The sequence below is a fragment of the Poecile atricapillus genome, chromosome 24, assembly GCF_030490865.1.
Source record: "Poecile atricapillus isolate bPoeAtr1 chromosome 24, bPoeAtr1.hap1, whole genome shotgun sequence".
Taxonomy (NCBI): domain Eukaryota; kingdom Metazoa; phylum Chordata; class Aves; order Passeriformes; family Paridae; genus Poecile; species Poecile atricapillus.
This window is the reverse complement of record NC_081272.1, coordinates 4193817-4214357: the sequence shown is the minus strand read 5'-3', so window position 1 is coordinate 4214357 and position 20541 is coordinate 4193817. Positions and strand designations below refer to the sequence as shown.

Genomic DNA, 20541 nt, shown 5'->3' with positions numbered 1-20541 from the left:
TCCTGTGAATGGTGCTTCTGTCCCAGTGGATGCTGCTGGAACAGGAGGGATGTACCAAGTCTCAGGGCCACACATGAAATCCCAGGATCTGCCTCCAACCCTCCTTTTCCCACTGGTCAGTGCCACTTACCCAGGGCTGCAGGAAATGGAGCCTGGATGGACAAGGAAGATCTCTCTGTGGAGAGACTGGAGCAGCAGGACAGAGCCCCCCTGCTGCCCACTACATCTCCTGGACCTCCCAAGCAGTGGCAGGTGCTCCCAGCATGGTGGCACGTATGGATCCTATAAGGGCTGAGCTCATCTCTCTGGGCAGCCTCACTCCTCCAGCCTAGGAAGGATGTGACGGTGGGACATGGGGTGCCCAGGGGGGTGGGACCCCTCACCACAGTGGGTGCTGCCTGGATGTGACGTTTGGGCTGAGGGGAGCAGCTGTGGCTGTGCTCATCTTCCCAGCTGAGAGCAAAGAAAGCCCTTTTCCCACTGCAAACTAAACATGTGGGATCTGGAAGTCTTCGAGACACAATAAACAAGGGATCCTGGGATGCTTTAAGTGTGTCCCGGTCTGGATCTCTGGATAATGGCTTGAGATGATTAATTTTTTTTGTACTTTCATTGCATCAGTTACCACATCATTCAGTTTTATTTTTAAAGACTTTTTTTAATCCCACAAAATACTGGAAAGGGTTAGAGTGGATTCCAATTTCAAGGTAAAATATTTCCCTCCAAAGCTTCATAAATACTTGATTTTGGTTTAAAGCCATTGTTTTAACTTTCAAAGCAAGGCAACGTTTGCCAGACCTTGCTTTGTGCAGTAAAACCGACCCAGCGTCACAGGGATTTGATATAATAGTAATAATAAACTTTCAGAGGAGGCCTTAAAACCAGAGGGGTTGTGGGTCAGGCACAGGAATTCAGGCTCAGATGCCATGGGGTCCATATAGATCCCCCCATGCTGGGGTGGAGCCCCAACGTGGCTCCAGGTCTCTGCTGGGACCAATGGCTGGATCTAGATCCTGCTGGTGGCATTCCCACTGACCTGGGGGTGTTTGCGGCTGGAGTCTGCCCTGAGAGCCAAAATCAATCCCTCTATGAGGTGAGAATTGAGCCCTTTTAGCGAGGTTTGGCAATCCCTGAGAATGGGGAAATCCCTGGCATGGAGTCCTGGGTCAGACCCCTGTCCCAGCCCCGTGCTGGAGGCTGCGTGTGGCCCCCATCCCACCTGAGCTGCACCCAGAGGGGGCTGAGGATGTGCAGGGTCAGAGTGTCCTGCCCCCCCCAAGCTGGCCTGGGCTCAACCCTGCAGCGTTTTGTGTCTTTATTGGTTTTCCCCCCACAATTGGTCAGGTTTTTAATTACTTCCCGAATCTCATTTGGGGCACGGGAGCTGGGGGTGGAAAAGCTCTGTCTGAAGTTGATTTTGCAAATCAGTTCTGGCCATCTACAGCCAGGTCCTGGGGCAGGAGCATCAGGCTCCCAATAACCAGGGAGGAAGCCTCTTGTTGCCAGAGCAGATCCACCTCTTTGATGTGTTCCCGCAGTTATTCTTTCATTTCTTGAGCAAATAGTCTGGATTTCCACAATATTTACCTTGGAAATAATTATTTGTGTAAAGCATTTGACCAAGATAAACAGAGAATCTCTCAGTCTCACTGCGGGGCTGGGAGGGTTTGTGTTCTCCCAAACCTGCTGGAGCATGGGCTCCATGGAAAGTGGATGAGGTGAGAAACGGGCTCAGAGAGGAGCACTCCACATCCTGTGGAAACCCGAGTGCTTGGACAAACCTCCCGGCAGCCCTGGCTGCATGGCACGGAAGAAGATGGAAAAATGTGTCTACTCTGCCCTTGCTGTGTCTGTACATGGATCCCTGAATTGCATCCCTGGATTCCCACAGACGCGGAGGCTGGAAAGGAGAAGCAGGAAGGGGTGGGGAGAAAGGTGAGTGAGGGTTCAAAGGGCTGCTACAGCCTCGCTTTTTCATCTCTAGTTAATCTCTGTGAAGCCTGAGGCAAAGTCACCTTTGGGTCAACACTCAGGTGTTGTTATCTGCCACCTCCATCACCCGGAGCTGCCCCCCATGAGCAGGGCTGCGGGGCTGGGTGCCAGGAATCCTGGAATCCGGTCCCCCCGGTTCCAGCCACGTTCTCCTGGGGCAGAGCTAAATCCCACACTCAGCTGCACCCCAGAGCCGGCTCCCTGCTGCCCCATGGGAGAGAGGGGAGCAACACACAGTGCTTTAGAAACCTTTAAAAATTGAGCCTGGATGAATGGCCAGCGCTGGCACAGCATGCCAGCATGCCCAGGGATGCAGGGATGGGAGGAAGGTACCAAGACCTCGACCTGCCATTCACCCTCAGTCCCGCCTGGGCACACTCAGCCCCCACGGCGAGCACGGGGTGGCTGCTCCCAGCCCAGCAGGCTCGGGAAGAGAAAGAAAGGAACAAATCCAGCAGAGGCTCAGCTCCTTCAGCTCCAAGGCTTTTATTAAGGTGTGCAACATGCCCACAATCACGGGTCTGGGATACAACAGAGGCAGCAGGCGCTGAACACTAAATGAGCAGATGGGAGGTGAGGGGAGTGTGAGCCTTGCGGGAAGCTGCTAGAATCCCCCAGCGATGGCACAGGTTGCTTTGAGCAGAGTGCGCCCTTTGCCACCAAAATGTCCTTTTTGGAAGAGGATTTTTGTGGATCTCCTCACTTCACCCACTGGCAGCAGCCCCAGGGGGAGCAGAGCCCAGTTGTGTCCCATGTGGGGCAGGAGGAGGCTAGTGCTGCCCCTGGACCTTGGGTCACTGGTGGGCTTGGCCATAGTTGTTTATCCACAGTCCAGGAGCATCTGGTGGGTGGTGGGTACCAGGATCTGACCAGGCTGCCTGATTCTGCTGTTTGCTGGGGTCCTGGAGAAGTGGCTCCAATGGCAGGAGGCAGTTTGGCTGGGAGCAGCACAGCAGCTCTGGAATCCCTCATCACTCTCCTTTGCAGATGAGAAATGGAATCAGTGTCCAGCTTTACTTGGCAGCTGGGGCAGGACAGAGAGTGCAGACCCCTCTGTCTGAGCCCTCACTGCCCACTGCTGCTCTTCCACATCAGCACTTGAATGGAATATGTGTCCTATGGATATACAGCAAAGCACAGCAAACAAACACAGCAGCTCCTTTTCCATCTCTAGTTAAGACAATTGTTCTTTGGGTTTTGTGTACAGCAAAATGCAAATCCAAAAGAAACATTCTCTTTGCTCTCAAATGATAAATTAATATAAACACCAACACCACAAGTTCATGAGCAGCTTTAGGGTCATGCACTGAGTGAGAGTATTGCCCATAGCAGACAGATATGCACACACACATAGACCTAAATTAACTTTTCTCTAATACTGACATTAAAAACATAAATTGGTGTTGGATCATTTGACTTAGATTTACTTTTCAGCATTCTGAGGTCACTTTTCAGAATGATTTTTTCTCTCTCACAGCCCAGGACACCTCACTCTCACCAACAAGTGACATTTGCCAGGGGCTGGGCTGTGGCTGGAGGTGGGATGTGAGAATGAAGCACATGCTGGAAGTGCTCTGCCCAGGGAGGTTTAGAAGCTTCACTGCCCTGGGGCCCTCACTGCCCTGCAGCTCCAGCACAGCCATCCCAGCACTGGTGTGGCTCAGCCAGGCTCAACAATGGACTAGATTAGGTTTAAAGATGAGCCTGGTCATCTTGGGCTCAGCAAACCCCAGGGTCCTGAGGTCGACACAGCTCAGTGCCACCCTAGACCTGGGTGCAGGACAAAACAAATTCCAGCACAGAGGGATAATGCAGATGAACTCTTCAGGGACTCTTGGCTGTGTTGGAGACAGATGGGAAGGGCAGGGTGGGCACCCAAGGGCCCGGTGAGCGCTCGGCACAGGATGGAGATGCCACCAGCCAAGGCCACAGCGTCCGGAGGGTGGGGGCTGGGCTGGGCTGTGCTGGTGGCACCTCAGGGGCTAGGGGTGGCCGCAGCAGCAAGGCAGGCTGGGCCCTGCTGCATGTAGCGGATGAGCTCCTTGCGGTTATCCAGAATGGTGTCAAAACTTTCCTGCAACCGGTTCTGCTGGTCCACAACTTTCTGCTGCAGGCCGTGGATCCAGCGCAGCAAGGCCAGGCGCCGGTACATCACCAGCTGGATGTGGTGCTTCTCCTTCTCCTGCTCCTTGAAGCGCTCCTTGTCCTGGAGGTGCTGCACAGCCTCTGCCAGCACCGGGAAGAGCATCCCCAGCTCAGGCTCAGCCAGCCCTGCCCTAGGGGGATTCCTGGCTTGAGGGGCAGAGGCGGGAGGGTTCCAGTTGGTGCTGCAGGTGCTCTCAGGGCTGTCGATGCTGAGGGAGCTGCTGGCGTAGCCGTTGTCCTCTGCAGGGGAGCTCAGGGGCTTGACACATCCCCCGGCCACCTCCTCGGCAGTGTTTTGTCCCCCTGCCCCGCTGACCTCTGCTCCTTCCGGGGAGCTGCGCACCCCCTGCTCAGGGTGCATGTCGCCCAGGCCTGGGGCAGTGTCCCTAAGCTGGCCCTGGACCATCTGTCTCTGCATTAATAACAGCAGATTATCAGACGGATTTGTGGTGTTTTCGCTCCGGCTGGAGCCCTCCTCTGGCGGGGACCCCGGCGCTGGCTGGCTCCAGTTCTCGTTGCTGTCACACACCTCTCCCACGAAGTTGGAGTTGGAGTCTTGTCCATGTCCTGCCCCTGGGATGGCTGTGCCCAGCGCTGGGCCCCCCTGGCCCTGCCGGAATGGAGCGTTTGCTGGGCAGACAGCAAACATTTTGCCGGTGTCCCTCCTGCAAGAGAGACACGGAGCCGTGACATGCCTGTGGGCACCTGGGCTGGCACAACCAGAGCAGCTATAGTGGGGAAAAACATACTCATAACTTTATTTACCTCTTTAAAGTTACTGGACGTATCATGAGGTCAGTGCTCCTGGCTGTTTGACTGCTGCTCTCAGCATGTCCCTATGCAACATCATGGACTCATAGAATGGACTGGGTCGGAAGAGACCTTAAAGCTCAATTAGTTCCCACCCTTTGCCATAGGCAGGGATGCTACCCATCCAAGGGCATTTTCCCACCTGATGCAGAAACTCAAGGAGCCACCTCCCATCCCATCTGCCTTCCCTGAGAGCTCCAGTCCAAGCCCATGTTCCTGCAGCATCCCTTGGGTTATGCCAAAGGGCATCACGGGGTGCAGGCACGCAGCTCCAAGTGCTGCTGGCAGCATTTGGGCTGTGGCTGATGCAATGAATTCCATGCTGGTAAAGGTGTACTTGGAAGGAGATGCTTTCCCAACAGCAGTAAATGTCTTTCAGCAGGTGAGACTGCCTGGGCTCCTCTAAACAACCTCTGCATCAGGATGGGGGGCTGGCCTCCACCTGCGCCCAAACTAGCGACCCCACTGGCCTTCCTTCTCTGCAGGACCGGGAACAGACTGGCCCAGAAAATGAAAGGTTACCCAGCCTTCCTTGCCGGGTTACTGGCAGCGAGAGGCGCTCCCCAATCCCTCTCCTACAAGGACGCGCTCACAGGAATCGCAGGTGGGAACCCATCAGGTGTCCCGGTCTGACCCCGGCCAGCAGAGGGGCAGCAGGACGGGTGCAGGAGCCCCTGCCCAGTCCAGGGTGCTGCCAGGAGACCCCGGGACCCCGCCCCGCAATTCCCCGCACTGACATCTGCTCGATCCAGGGCTGGGTGACACCGCCATAAAGCCGCTGCACCCCACGAAAGAGCTGCGGCCCATAGGAGCGCTTCCCCCGCAGACGCGGGACCGAGCCGCTCTGCCGGGGGGATGCGCGGGCGGGGGGGACCGAGCCGGGGAGCATCCCTGCCCCGCAGAGCCCCTGCAGAGCTCCCGCAGAGCCCGCCTGAACCCGCAGCCCGGCCAGGGGTGGTCCGCGACCCCCGGGAGCCGCCGCTCCGCTCCCACCGCCCGGCCGACCCCGAGCACTCACCGCCCCGGTCCAGCCCTGCTCCAGCCCCGGCCCCGGCCCCGGCCCCGGCCCCGGCCCCGGCCCGGGCTCCGACCGCCGCCGCCGCCGCCGCGGGTGGGAGCGGGAGCGGAAGCGGCCCCGCGTGGGGAGGTGTCACGGGCGCACTTCCGACGGCGCCGGCGGGACTGCTGGGGGGGGCACAGTGATGCTGAGGGGGGACAAAGATGCTGGGGGGATACAGGGATGCTGGGGAGGACAGAGATGCTGGGGGGAACAGGGATGCTGGGGGGGCACAGGGATGCTGGGGGGGGACATGAATGCTGGGCGGCACAGGGATGCTGGGGGGGCACAGTGATGCTGGGGGGACGTGGATGCTGGGAGGTACAGGGATGCTGGGGGGACTGGGATACTGGGGGGAAACAGGGATGCTGCTGGGGGGGCACAGGGATGCTGGGGGGGAACAGGGATGCTGCTGGGGGACAAGGATGCTGGAAGGGAGCAGGGATGCTTGGGAAGAACGAAGATGCTCGGTGGGGGGGGGGGGGGGGTGATGGGGCTCTCAGGGCCGCCCAGTTCTGCCCCCGGCTGCTGTGACTGTGTGTATCCCTATAGGTCCGTGTTCACCCACAGCCTCCCCCGAGAAACTCCCACCTTGTCCTCCAGGGAAAAGGGGAAAACTCCCACCCATGTCAGGGTGGCTGAATTGGGACACTCTGGCTCCTTCCCACCGGCCCCTGGGTCCCGTGAGCCTCAGCAGGTCCCCATGGGGATGGGGATGGAGCTGAGTGCTCAGTGGGTTCTTTATTCCACTCACCCGGAGCCGGGGTGTCCGCACTGGGAAAGAAAAAGGCTCGGGAACATCAAACGGTTCCCACGAGCCCCCGCCCAGCTCTGGGGTCACATGAAGCACTGGGAACCTCTCGGAGGATAAAGAGGCTTTGTGGGGTTGGGAGCCACGATGGGGGCAGCCACATACTCCCCAATCACCCACAGAGCTGCCCTGGGCAGGAACAGTCCCATCTCCTGCCAGATCACCCGATGTGGCCTTCCCTGTCATCCTACGTGAGCTCTCGGATAGACATGGCAGGAGCAAGCACTGGCATCCCAAGCATCTCCAAGCCCAGGCTGGGCTTGGCTCCTCTCACCTACCCTGAGGGAGAGGAAGAAGGGATGGAGATGCTTTCAGGGTGGACAAAGATCCTTCTGAAAGCTCTGGATTTCTGGAGGTGGGATGTAGGGGGAAAAAAGCAGTGAGCAGACATTCCCCCATGACATTGTGAGAGTTCAGAGCAGTGGAACATGTGAGCAATAAATAAGTTGTTTTAATTTCTCATCTGTCTGATGGGTCCCTTGATGGCGTCTCCTGCTCCTGGCTGCTCCAAAAGCTTCAACAACTCCATGGAGTAGCAGTCAGAGGGGCAGAACCAAGACCTGTAACTGGGACACTTGGGCTGCAGCTCCAGGGGAAGCCTGAGATTAAAGAAACAAACCCTTCCTGTCGCACAGGAAAGGCAGGAGCTGACTCAGGCATCTGGGTACAGGCAGGAGAGAAACAGGAGTTTGGGCATACAATGGGCCTTTGCCATCAGCCGAGCCTTTGCTTTGTGCTACTCTGGGCTTCACTCCCATTGTGGCCTGAATTCAAACTGAATGAAATTTTCATCACTGAGAGCACAGAGGGAATTTTGATCCATTCAGGGTCCTTCTCCCCTGGTTTACCAAGAGGCATATCCCAAACAGGCCTTTTCCACCTCTGGTTTAGATTTCAACAGTGCAGGAAATCATGAGAGCCACTGGAGTTTGGTTCCAGGGCAGAACAGGGTTTGCTCCTCTCTCAGCTTTGCTTGTCCCCACCCCGGGAATCCCTGCAGGCCATCGGGTGCTGGAGCCTGCTGCAAACCTGCTGCTCTGGCTCTGGCTCCACTGGTTTGAGGGGTTTGGGGTTGCTCCCCCAAGTGCCAACCATGGTGGGAGCCAGGGAAGGTCTGCCTTCACAGAGGGATCCAGAAGCAGTGTTTTTACAGGTCTGTCTCACTGGGATTTTGCACTGCTGCAGCTCAGGTTCAGCCCAGCCCCTGGGATTGTCTGTGTCTGATGGAGACCAGCAGGATTTGCTGCTTCCTGTGAAAGCAGTTCCATTCCTCTGCAAGCCACTGTTCCCTCAGCCACAGTTGTCCCTCGCTGCAAGGACCTGCCTATGGGGAACCCCAGAGCAGGGAACCCCAGCTTGGGCGCAGGATAGAGGGGACATGAGGACTCCAGGAGGACTGGTCTGGTCCTTCTGGGGACAGTTGGAAAGGGGTTTGGAAGTGCAAGGGGCTTAGCAATGGACTTCAGAGTCATCTTCCCCTCCCCTTCCCCCACTTTGTTCCAGAAATAAATTAAAAATCTCCATCCAGGAAATTAAAAATTATTTAAGAAGGCTGAGCACAGGACTTGATGCGCTGGGGTTTTGGGGCAGGGAAGGGAGAAGGGTGCTGGAGTGACCCACTGGAGCTTCTCCAGGAGGTAGTGGCAGCTGAGTACTCCACCAGAGTACTCCACCTGGCACCCAGATGCCGTGCCCTTCCCTGGCCTCAGGGCCTGTCCTAGCTGGGGGAGCCTCTGTGACCTTGCACCAGCAGAGTCCTGGTGCTGTCACAGGGACATGCCAGAGATGGGAGCATGGCACGGGCCATGGTGGAAATCATCCTTCAATCCCAGGACCTAGCTCCCCATCGCCTGCGCTCATCCTGCTCAGGGAAGCCGCCGTCTGCTTCTCATCTGCCATGTGTGCCGCTAGCCGCTGTAACGTGCCACAGGCTTCGAACCAAATTGGTCCCAGAAGGAGCCCTGGCACTTGGCCCCATGCCAGCATGACATCAGCTCTGTGTCACGGCCGCCCTGACCCCTCTGCTGAGAAGGAGTTCAAAGCTGCTCGGTGCAAGATGGATTGAGGGTGCACGGCCTTGCTGGGAGCCAGGGCTGCAGGGGCAGGCGACTGCTGGTGCTGCTGCTCCTCAGGTTCTGCCTGCAAAACCCGGGCTCTCTGCACAGAACCACCCTGAGCATCCTACCATGTCCCTGAGAGCATTTTCCAAACACTTCTGGAGCTCTGACAGCCTTGGGCTGTGACCATTCCCTGAAAAGCCCGTTCAGTGCTCCACCACCTTCTGGGGTTAGAACTCTTTCCTGATAGCCAACCTAAACCTCCTAGTGGTGCTTGGATGGGCTCATGCTGGCATCTTCAAGCCTTGGGCACCCCAGCACCAGCCCAGGTCACAGCTCACCCAGGAGCCACCATCCCACTCGTGGGCTCATCTTGGTGTCCCAGTGCTGAGATGGGCAGCTTGTCCTGAAAGAGTTAAGGGTGAAACATTGCAAATACAGAAAAAAAAAAGAAAAAATACAAATAAAAAAGTGCCCTGAACCACATGCGACCTAACCTCCCCAGCGGCTCATCTGAGTTTAATAATGGAGGAGGGAAATCTCCCAAAAAGCTCTCAGAGAAATTAAAGTAAACAGTGTGCTGACCTCCAGCCCGCACTGCCCTGACGCTGACTCGCTGGCCACGGCACTCTGCGTTCCCTGGCATTCCCTGTAATTGTAAACACATTTGGGTAAATACAAGGGGAAGGGAGAGAGGAGTCCTGGGGAAGCAGCTCTCCCCACAGCCAGCTGAAATTGGGGCTGAGCATTGGGTCAAAGCCACGGGTGACACTTCTGAGCAATGTGGCCATGGATGTCCCTGACTGTGAGTGGCTTCACAGGGACCGAGGGCTGTGAGGATTGAGGTCCAATGCTGCCAGCGAGAACAGGAGCACTGGGACCACCTGTGACTGCAGAGTTGGGACTGAATAACCTCGTGTTTGGAGCAGTGGCAGGTCCTGCAGATGGAGAGAGGAAGAGGAGGAGGACGCTATTAACAGGTTTGTCCTCTTGGCCTCACAAAATTTAAAAACAACACTCTTATTTTCATAGATCCTGGTCGTTTTTTTAGGCTGAGGAAAAGAAAAGCAACACCAGGCTGTACAAGTGCTGGCATTCATCTCTGGAGAAGGGCCGGAAAAGCCGCTGGTCTGGAGGGAGGAAGCATCACCGTCAGCCCAGCCTCATCCCTGGCCTTGCTCCATCTTCATCCCCAGCCCCAGCCTTCTCACATGCAGCATCCCACGGACTCCATTTTTCATAGGATTTTCTGGGGAAAACACCACTTGAAGGCTGGGGAAGGGGCAGAGGGGGCTGGATCCAGGTGACCCCATCCCCTTATCTGCAGCCCCAGCCCCTGCCCAGTCCTGCTGTCTGATGTCTACCTGTAACCCGAATTCCTTTTCAATCAGAATTAAATGCAGCACCACTGCATTTGGTGAAAAATGCCAGGAATCTGCAGCCAGATTTGATTTCAGAGGAGCTGTGAATCCCACGGAGGCCAGACGGTTTGCAGCAGCCCGGAGGTCAGAGCCTGCTCCCTGCAACAGCTCCCAGCCCCGAGAATCAGCCTTTGGGTAGCACCGGGAGGAGGAGGAGGAGGTGGAGGAAAGGGCTGAGGGGAGGCCGGAGGAGGTCAGACCCTCCCGCCGCAGGGCTGAGCCCCAGTGATGGGGACTTTGGGACACGCAACTCTGTCACGCAGCGGGGGCACAGACCCCCTTGCCAAAGCACTCATTCTGAGGAGGAAGCCTCCTTACTCTTTGCTTTCCTAAAACCCCTCCAAAAATGGATTTCTCTTGGCCAAGGGAGCAGGGCTCTGCCAGGGCTGGCCCCCGCTGACGTTTCCTCTGCGGTTTATCCGCTGCTGAGCCACAAAAGGGGAATATTGCTGCCGACTCCACCCCTCCCATCGGACCAGGACCCAAAAATCACCATTTCCTCTTGGCCTGTGAATCACTAATAAACTCCAGACACAAAGGTCTGATTAGGAAATGGTTTGGGAAATGGCAAGGACGGGGGAGGGACGGGCGCTCGCCACAGCCGGTACCTCTGGCTTTGCCCCTCGGCGTCACCTCCCAGAGCTGCGGGCAGGTCCCTGCCTTGGGCTCCTCAAATCTGCTCCAGCCACGGCCCCAACCCCGTCTGGCTGCAGGCAGAGCTCTCCAGTGGATGAATCTATTTCTCGGCAAGGATTCGGGGATGAAAATCTCGGTATAGACTGAAGTATACATTTTGTATTTGATCACTGTCCTTTGGCTGTTCCGAGCCCGCGGCAAGCAGGGAAACATTCCCGCAGGATCCTCACTAGAGTGTCCCTGGAAGGGCTGGTGCCATTAATTTGGAAGGGGATGTGTGACATGTGCTGCAGCCCCCACGGGTCCGTGATGGCCACGCATCTCTCAGCACCCCCCAAGCGCTGCACACTTGCTCTGACACAGAAAGGCTCCACATTTGGACCTCATAACGCAGGAAAAAACGTCAGGATTTTGAAATTTCAGCCTTGGACCCAAATCTGATACATTCCAGAAATGCTTTAATTTATCCCTTTGTCACAACATTCAATAAAAGATTTCATTTCAGCTGTGCTGCTTTGATTAACTGTAACAGATTCTAACCTGAAGGAATCCTCTGATATTGTGTCCATGGAAATTAAATGTTTGATTGCACATAGTCAGGATTTTCTGATGTGGAAACAGCTCCACTAGAGAACTTTGAACAAGCTCTAATCAAGAAACACTTTGAGTGTTTCCTTTACCTATAACAAGTAAAAATATCTGTTAAAAATTCAATCAATCGGAGCACAGCTGGCTAAAAAAAATTAACATTTTGCGGTGTAAAATGAAATGACTGTCCAGGTTGAACCCATGTGGGGTGGCTGGATGTGGACTCAGCACTGGTGCCCACCTGGCCAGCACTGGCTGAGGAGCAGGATCCCCATGGCGGGGGTCCCACAGCTCATCCCCTCCTGCCCTGGCATCATCCAGCTGGCACTGTGCTTGTCCCTGTGAGCTCCACACCACCAGCACCTGCCACAGCATCCTGGGGATGGTGGTGATGGTCACTGAGGCAGGAAGAGCAGCTTGGCATCCCTGCAACACTAAAGTTGAGCAGAAGGTGCCTTTTGAGCTGACAAGGATATTTTCCATATGCTTGAAATCCTCTCTGCTTTAGTAAAAATGGAAATACTGGGATTTCCAATGTCTGAGTACGTTTTCCTTTCTCTTTCTTCCACTTCCATGGCATGGCAAGGGGTTCATATATCCTTAAGCCTTAAGTGAGGATGTGAAGGAAGAGGGAAAATCAAAATCCCACAAGAATTTGGGAACATGAGCATTTTTCCACAGGGATCATGGCTGGCAACCGCTGCTGTCAGTGCTGATCCCAGCCACCCTGTGCCACAGGTGCCCCTGTGCCATCTGGGGAGTGGTGGCACATTTTTGAGGTCAGAAAGCAGAGTTTTCAGCAATTAGAGTGGCGTGCCAAGTTACACCCCTGCTTCCTGGTGGATCCGTTCCCAGCAGCCATCGTCCCAGCGAGATGGACCCCGGTGAGGGGCTCTGCTGGCGGGAAAAGCCTGGCAAATTCTCTCTGCATGGGTGAAATTCCCTCTGCTACCGAGGTTATTATCTCCCAACAGGAACCAACAATATCCTTTCATTTAGGCACTAATTCAAACAATGTGCGCCGGCCGGGGGAGGAAGGGTGCTCGCTGCTCCGGAGCCTTTGAAAAATCCAGGCAAGAGCGAAACCAGAGGGAAAACAAAACCCTGGGATGATGTGAATTGGCTCAGCAAGGCAGGGTTGGGACCAGAGCTGGTGCTGGCTCCAGCCATGGTGCTGGAAATACGGTGCTGCCAGTGCAGGGCATGGCACAGGGGCATGCAGGGCACCAGGCACCTTTCTCCCAGCTCCTATCCAAGGAATGTCATATTTCAGGCTATGCTGGAGCCAGGAACCCCATCCATGGGGATTCTGCCCACTGGCAAAGTCACTTTCTTCTCTTAATCAGTGTGTTCAGCCTCTCAATTCCAATTCCCATTGGTCAGGAGGGTGCAAGAATTAGAAAGAATTCTAAACTTTTTGTATCACAAAGCCGCACTCAAGGCACCAGGAAGAGCTGAGGTGTGTAACTGAGAACTATGAAAACATCCTAATTTCTTTCTCTCAGGAGCAAACAAGACAAACACAACAGGGGAAGGGAGCCCCCACCAAGTGGAGCTGTTCCACCACCACTCCAGCACCCAGGGGCTGGTGGCCATATCCCGTGGGCTGTGCCCACCTTACTCCCTGTGGTATGTGATGGGACCAGTGTGGTTTGGAATTGCTCCTCAACAGGGATCTCTGCTGGCATGTGTCTGGCAGAAGCATCGCCATCCTCATTCTCATCCTGATCCCCACTCCCATCCTATTCCATCCCATTCTTATCTCCATCTCCAATCTCATTCCTGATCTCATCCCCACCTCCATCCCAATCTGAGTGCCTGCTGAGATGCAGCCTCCCATTCCCACTGGCTGTCCCAGTGTTAATCCCTCCTGGGCACACCTCACAGGGGTTTCCAGGGGAATATGGGGGGGATTCTCCCATATTTACATTTCGAGTGCTGCTGTTATGAATATTTGCTCCTGTGTGGGGAGAGCAGGCACGTTCCCCGACAGGGATATCAGTTGGAACATCATCTAATTGATTACATGGAAATTGCTGCTGGTAGAAAGGGAAGCCCTTGCCTTGCTCTCAGTGAATTAATTTTGCTTTTGCCATTCTTGGCTGTGCTCAATTAATCTTGTTAAAGTGACAAAATTTTAGCTCACACTTCTCTTACAGGGTACGAGGGAGGCTTCTGGAGCCAGGAGGTTGGTTAATCACAGAATAGAATCATGGAATATCCTCAGCTGGAAAAGATCCATAAGGATCATTGAGTCCAACCTCTGGTCCTGCACAGGACACCCCAGCAATCCCAACCTGTGCCTGAGAGCATTGTCCCTCTGCTCCTGGAGCTCTGGCAGCCCTGGAGCTCTGACTATTCCCTGGGGAGCCTGGGCAGTGCCCAAACACCCTCTTTGGGAAGAACCTTCTCCTGATACCCAATCTACCTCTTCCAGTGATGATGGGATGAGCTCAACATGGTGCTTTCGTGGTCACAAGTACTGTGCCACCAGCCCACCCAGGAGACAGGTCACACAGGAGCCACCATCCCACCAGAACAGGAGGTTCATCCCAGGCCTCCGGTGCTGAGCGGGACTGCGGGTTGCTGTCCCAGCCGGAGGGACCGAGGCCACCGGGATGCAGGATGCTGCTTCGGGAGCCTGGGCTGTCCCCGGCTCCTCGCCGAGACAAAGAGCGGCGGCTCCTGCGGCCCCCGGCAGCTGGCGAGGGGGGACGTAATCCCACAAAAGTCCTGCTCCGGGGGGCTCAGCGGGAGAGGTGAGGGACATGCCGCCGAGCCCCTGCCGCCGCTGCCCCGCTATTGACTGCCTAAACAGTTCTTTGGTGATTACAATGTAAATATAGCTTTTCATGGAGTAAAGGCCTTTTATGGGATCCACACACACTTAACCACTTAACCCTGGTGACAAAAAGAGCAGTGAATGAACTGTTTAGAGGCTGCTCGTGCAGAAAAGCGGGGCCTGAATAGGATTTGGGGATCTCTGTGTATCAATTGCTATGCTCTGGGGGCCCTCAATGGGGCTTCAGCGTTCGAGCATGTGCCAAAGGGCTCCGTGGGTACGGATGGGGTGTCAAAAAAAAAAAAAAAAAAAAAAAAAAAGGAGAAGAAAAAAAGCAGCTGCTTCTCTTTAATAAAACAATGATTTATTCATAGCAACTTGGGCAGGGGGACACAAGGACATGCCAAATTGATGCTCATCCTGCTCCACACTCCGTAGAGGCTGAGGGGATGAGCCTGCCTGGGGAGCAGGAGGCATGGAAAGTCCCGGAGCAATCCCTAGGGACCCCCGGAACAGCCCACAGGGACCCCAGAGCAGCCCAGGTGGCAGAACCAGGTCCTGCTGCAGCCCCAGCCAGGTGATAAAGGTGTCCCTGTGGCTCCACTTCTTCACCCCAGGCACTTTTGGGAAGTATATGAGCTGGGGGCTTGGGAGCACCTCTCTGCTTTTCCTCTGCCACAAGGGCATCTTTGCAGTTGGTGTCATCCCCACCCCAGGTGCAGCAGCGGGGCCACGCAGGGGCTGCCACGAGGCTCAGCCTGAGATTCCCCATGCCCAGGATTGAGCATTTTGGGCTGGAAGCAGGGAACAGTGGCCAGGGCAAAAGTTAGGCGTGCAGGCACCCCTGAACAGCCACTTGACATCTGTGGCAGGGAAGTGACATCTGAGAGACACTGGTAGGTCCTGTCCCCATCTTGTCAGGCCACAAATGGAATCATACCAAAATCCCGACAGGCTGATGAGGCACAGACCGAGTCTGGCCATGGCCCTATTTTTAGGCCTGTGCAGATGGAGGGATGAAAGTGGAGGGGGAGGCTGGGCAGGAATGGGAATGAAAGACAAACAAACACCAAGCAGATGTTGGGAGCAGGGTTCTTCCCCTTGCAGGATGTGTGCGTGGCTCCCGGCAACACTGGCTCAGCCAGTGCCGACCCCAGAGCTGGGGGACCATGGGGGACTAGGGCAGAGCAGAGAGCAATGTCCCCTCCTGGATGTCCCCCATCATTGGGGATCAAGCTGGTCCCCCAGGGAAGTGGGACACCATCAGCCCCATGCCCTCAATAGTGGCCCTGGCAAAATTTGAGTGAGGATTTTGCTGTAAGGTGCTGCACTTTGAATTAAAAACACCCCATGGCCACTGTGGCACAGCACTTGGGATGGAGATGTGGCTTTAGGGAGTGGATCCAATGCCTGGCTCGCCTGCTAGCCCACCAGCTCCAGCCTCACCAGACTGGGGTCATCACCAGCACCACAATGGGATTTGGTTTGGCATCTCCAGTTTCCATTCAAGCTGGAGACTCCAACAATGTCACTCACAGCCTTTTACCAGGAGCCATGGGCAAGGCCCAGCCACTGGGATAAATCCCAACCCTAAAGACTTGAGGGGTACCAAACCCAGCTTCTCCAGCCCTGCCTTTGCCCCTGCAGATGTTCAGGGGCCTTTGCCAACCACATTGATGCCATCTAGTCTCTTCCTTTTCTTTTCCCTTTGCAGTGCAGGGGATGGAACGGAGTGACCACTGTGGGTCGGGCTGGGGGCTGGCTGCAGTTACACCTTGGGAGATGTTATCACATTTTGGGGCTCATGTCATCCCAGCTCCAAAGATCACACACCCTCAGCAAATCTGTAGGTGGAGCAAAGGACACCAAAACCAGCCCAGTGCTGCCTGTGAGCTCATCCCGGATACCTCACTTGGAGATTTGCACCACGAACATTGCCCTCACATCATGCAAAATGGGGACCACATGGAGGGTTTAATTGCCTGTTGATTTAATTATCTTCTTACAGCAGTGGCCAGATGGGTTGGTGTTGCTTTTGGTTGGAGGGTGTGTGCTGGCACTGGCAGGGCTGGGATGTGCATCTGCATCCCACCACAACATCCTGCAGGGAATGCTGGCTGTGCTCACCACAAAGCTCAGATGGGATGGGATGGAGGTATCTTGGGTGGCAAAAAACTCTCTGTGGGTCCTTGACTGGGAGGTTGCTGAGAGGCTCATTGAGGCACCTTGAGGCACCCCAACACTTCCAGCCAGGGGGCTCAGGGTGTCTCAGTGAACCATTGCAATGTCCCTTTCCAACACAGTGCCAGCCTGGAGCTGGGACTGGGAAAAAGCCAGCCCAAGTGGCAGCTCCTGAGTTTCACGTTCCCAGGCACAATTAGGCACCTCTGTCCCATCCACACTCACTAAGGAGCAGGAGAAAAGAAGGAGAAGCTGTTCTTTCTCTAATCTGGTGGTTATTTGGGAAAGGTTGAGGGTTTCCTTCAGGCTTCATGTAAAGTAGGAATGTGGAAATGCCACCTCTGGATCCTGAGCCACCAGAAAAGTGGCATGAGAGCCTGGGTGGTTAATTATTCTTCCTGCACAGAAACAAGTGTCTGTGAAGTGGCAGCTAGAAACTGGGCAGTGCAGGAAGATGCTGCAGGGCTGGCCTGTGTCCCCCTGCAGCTGGGACCTCAGGCACAGCAGTCACAGCCAGCCATGCCAGGATGGAGTGGGACCTCTGGGCTCTGCAGCATCCCCATGGCAGAGGTGAGGGCTGGATACCACAGGTGGTTTTTAGGGTGTAAGGGCACACGTGAACATGCCCCTGGGATACTGATCACCCATGGCCATGGGCATAAACACCATCAAATATTGAAAATCAACAGGCCACTGCGAGGGAAGCAGCACAGACTGTGTTGCATGAAAGCAGCCCCGAGGAGCAGAGAAGAAAATTAGCTAAAAATAAAATTAATCTCTTGCAAAGCTGTAAGATTTGCTGATCCCCTTCCCCCCACCCACCCTGAAATCTTTTATGTCATTTTCTTTAATTACAGCTGGTTTAGATCTCTGCTGCCTGGAGAAGCAGAGCTGGAATCAGCCCTAAACTGGGCTTCTGGATGATACAAGAGAAAATAACAACCCCCAAAGACTGAACATCTGTCTGCACGGAGCACACACAGCATTGGAATTAATATTAATGACTAATACTTAATACAGAGTGAAACTTCTGCTTTACAGGTCACTCACTAAACCCTGCAGGTCTCACAGAGCTGTTTTCTGTGCCACGAGATTGTCTGGACTCTGCACAGGCAGGAGCACCCCTGGCTGCCAGGGTCCTGCCCTGGGGCACAGGAGGGAAGGTCAGTGACAGGGGGCTGCTCCAGGCTCAGCTCTTGGGAATACAGCAGCAATCAGGGTGTCCAGCCCATTAGTAACAGAGGGCACTTGCTTTTATTATATTTCTTTTTCACTTTGTATTTCTTGCATTATCTATTCCCTTTCAGCCATCCTTGCTGCTCTCCATCTCCTGTTTTTCCTTTTCCAACAAGAAAACCCAAAGGACAAAAAAAAGCTGTCACCAAAATCTGTCACCTGCTCTGCTCCTAAACCCAGCTAAAACATTTCTTTAGGCCCAAACCCCACCCCCATCCATCCCTGTGGAAGGGATGCACCAGTCAATGACTGGAGTGAAAGCCAGGGATGGTAAATAATTGTGACGTGGCTGCTCTGGAAGACACCCCCATGAATGCCTGGGGGTCTTTTTGTCCTTTAACCCTGATAATGGATCTGGGAACAACTGATTAGAGGTCCGGGACAGATGAGGTGTAGAACTCACACATGGTGAGTGCTTACCAAACCTGCTCCATGGTGCCTTTCATGTGTCCACTCCAACATAATTTTTCACACGTTAGAAATACAGATGATTTTAGCCTGGGTCCATCTGGTTTCCCAAATAACCTGTCTATTTGATAAATAACATAAATTAAATTAGACAAGACAAACAAATAGTTTTTTTTTCTTTCCCCTTTTCAGTCTCTTGGCAAAAAAGGGAAAGAAAACATAATTCAGTGAGCGCCTTGAGCCCTGAGGAGCTGTGCGGTGGCAGGAGCTGGGATTATAAACGTGTCTGCAATGTCAACTTTTACCACACACCTAGGGCTGCTCCTCCCTCTGCTTTTAAGTCCTTTTTAAAAAAAATCTCCATTATCATTTGGGTTCCCAAAAGCTGATTCTCTCTGCAAACTCAGCAGATAATGTTGTGTATTAACAGCACTGCTCTTATCAAGACTCCTGTGGTGCAGTCAAGGATCAGGAACTCAAGGCCCATAGGCTTTTTATTCCTGCTTTTTATTCCTTTTTTTTCTGTGTTTGGGAAAGGGAAACTGAGGCACAGACAGGTGATATTATTCGAGCAACCCAACTCAGATGAAAATCTCAAGCTGCGTACTCCGCTTCTCTCACCAAAGTCAAACCCAAACATCACTGATTAGAACTCTCAGCTGTAGCTCCCTGGAATTATCCCAGGGCAGCTAGGGGAGAAAAAAGGGATGGAAGTAGAAGAAGTGGAATCAGCTCTTCCTTCAGCCCAGAACAGCCCTGCAGACTCCATTTCACAGAATCACTGAGGTTGGAAAAGATCTCCAGGATCACCAAGTCCAACCTTTAAGCCACATCTGCTCAGGCTGAGCTGCAGCAGTGCCTGGATACAGGAGCCTCATCCCTACCCCTCACCACCCTGAGCCTCTCCCTCATTCCCAGCCCATTCTTGGCAATTCCAGCAGCAACAGGGAGGATTTTTCTCCCCGTTAGCACAGCCGCCTCATGTCCATGCCAGGAGGGGGGAGCTGAATCAATACCTGAAAATGATAAGGCAACACTGAGTTAATGTGCCAGACAGGAGCAGGGGGCAGCCCTGGAAAAGCTGGAGCCAGGAGATGGATGGGAGCAGGACAGGGCAAGGGAGGGAGCACAGGTGAGGGTCAGGCCCAAGCCCCCAACTCTGGGGATGGTTTGGCACAATGAGAGCAGCAGCATCTCAGCACATGGTGCAACTCTCCCATTGATATTCCAGCTCCCACAGAACCTGTCCCTCGCCTCTTCCCACTGCTCCCACTCCCTGGCATGGAATATGCTCCCAGGCAAGAATTTTTAGGGTGCAATGCAGAGCTTCCAGCAGCAACTCACAAACCCTGAACTACTGTGAAGTTGTTGTGGGGTAAATGCAGCCAGAAACCTTCCCATTCCATGTATTCCAATTTATAAGCTTTTCAGGCTCAGCGGTATTTTTCTACCCTTGGCTCTGGAACAAGAAAAATGTATTTTAAAGGTAAAATTCTACGGGGAAAGCAAAATAAAAGCCATAATTATGGCTAGTAGCATGTGCTGAGGAGAAGCCAGGAAACCACCAGGATTCAGCCAACCCTCTAAAGGTGCTCTTCAAGCTACCACTTTCTAATGAAAAAATATAGCAATTATAAGTCTCCATAAATTTAATCCCTTGCACCGCCTGAGCATGGAAAACTGCAAGAATTTCCCCTGGAATCAAGACACAGTTTAAGCTTTCATGATTTTGCCTTGCGCCCGTGCCAAAGCAAGCACATTCTCTTGCTGCACTCTAGTGGCAGAGTGGGAGCAAATTTCAGGGAAAATGCCCAAGTTTGGAGCTTGAATGTTTTACCCAACAAATCTGTGCTGAGTTAGTAGAACTTTCATATCAGTGAAACACTGATAAAGAATGAAGTGGGTGTTCAGAAATCTTTAAGTTACATGGTCCTTCAAGAAAAGTCTGATCATGAAGGAAGAAGGTCATGCCTCTTCCCTAAACCTCCCATCCCAAATTCAGGTACACTAATCATTGGAATTGCTGCAGTGAACTGAAATAGACACTTCTTAAGACAAGGATAAAGAAAGTTTTGTCTAGGAACTAAAAAATCCAAAACCATTGAAGCAGGAAAAAAACATTTTCTTCAGGCCAAGAATTTTATGCAAACCCAAGTGGAAGACTTGAGGAGTTGAAAATCCACACTCCAATAAACACAAGGGGTTGTTTTTGTTGTATTCCAATATTATTGCAGCTGTTCCTAGTGAAGGGCTGAGTTGTGGCTACAAAAAAAAAAAAAGGCAGCAATTAAAAAATAGAGATAAATAAAAAACATTGGGGGGAAAAAACCCCAAGACATGTATACAACTGAGTGAAATCCTATAAATTAATTCTAACTGACAAACCACCACACTCCAAAATTAAAAACATGTTTTAT

The 20541-nt window shown here is 53.7% G+C and overlaps 1 protein-coding gene across 2 annotated transcripts; it reads right to left on the bottom strand.

The window, feature by feature from the left end:
* Nucleotides 1-2463: 2463 nt before the first annotated feature.
* On the bottom strand, nucleotides 2464-6066 carry C24H1orf216 (chromosome 24 C1orf216 homolog). Of its 2 annotated transcripts, XM_058856421.1 has the most exons (3): nucleotides 5966-6042; nucleotides 4903-5003; nucleotides 2464-4802 (listed from the first exon to the last, which is right to left on the bottom strand). In XM_058856421.1, exons 2-3 carry the CDS (start codon nucleotides 4926-4928, stop codon nucleotides 3968-3970), a joined length of 861 nt encoding a protein of 286 aa, XP_058712404.1. In that variant the 5' UTR covers nucleotides 4929-5003; nucleotides 5966-6042; the 3' UTR covers nucleotides 2464-3967. The 2 variants fall into 2 exon arrangements, with proteins under 2 accessions (XP_058712404.1, XP_058712407.1); XM_058856424.1 differs by lacking the exon at nucleotides 4903-5003 and having other exon boundaries at nucleotides 5966-6066.
* Between the last annotated feature and the right edge of the window lie 14475 nt (nucleotides 6067-20541).

What these genes read in the sequence shown, in the direction of transcription:
- C24H1orf216 (XM_058856421.1), bottom strand. Translation starts at nt 4,928, where the DNA reads ATGATACGTCCAGTAACTTTAAAGAG. An exon ending in CGTCCAGTAACTTTAAAGAG is followed by an intron (nt 4,803 to 4,902) that starts GTAAATAAAGTT and finishes TCTCTCTTGCAG; the next exon opens with GAGGGACACCGGCAAAATGT.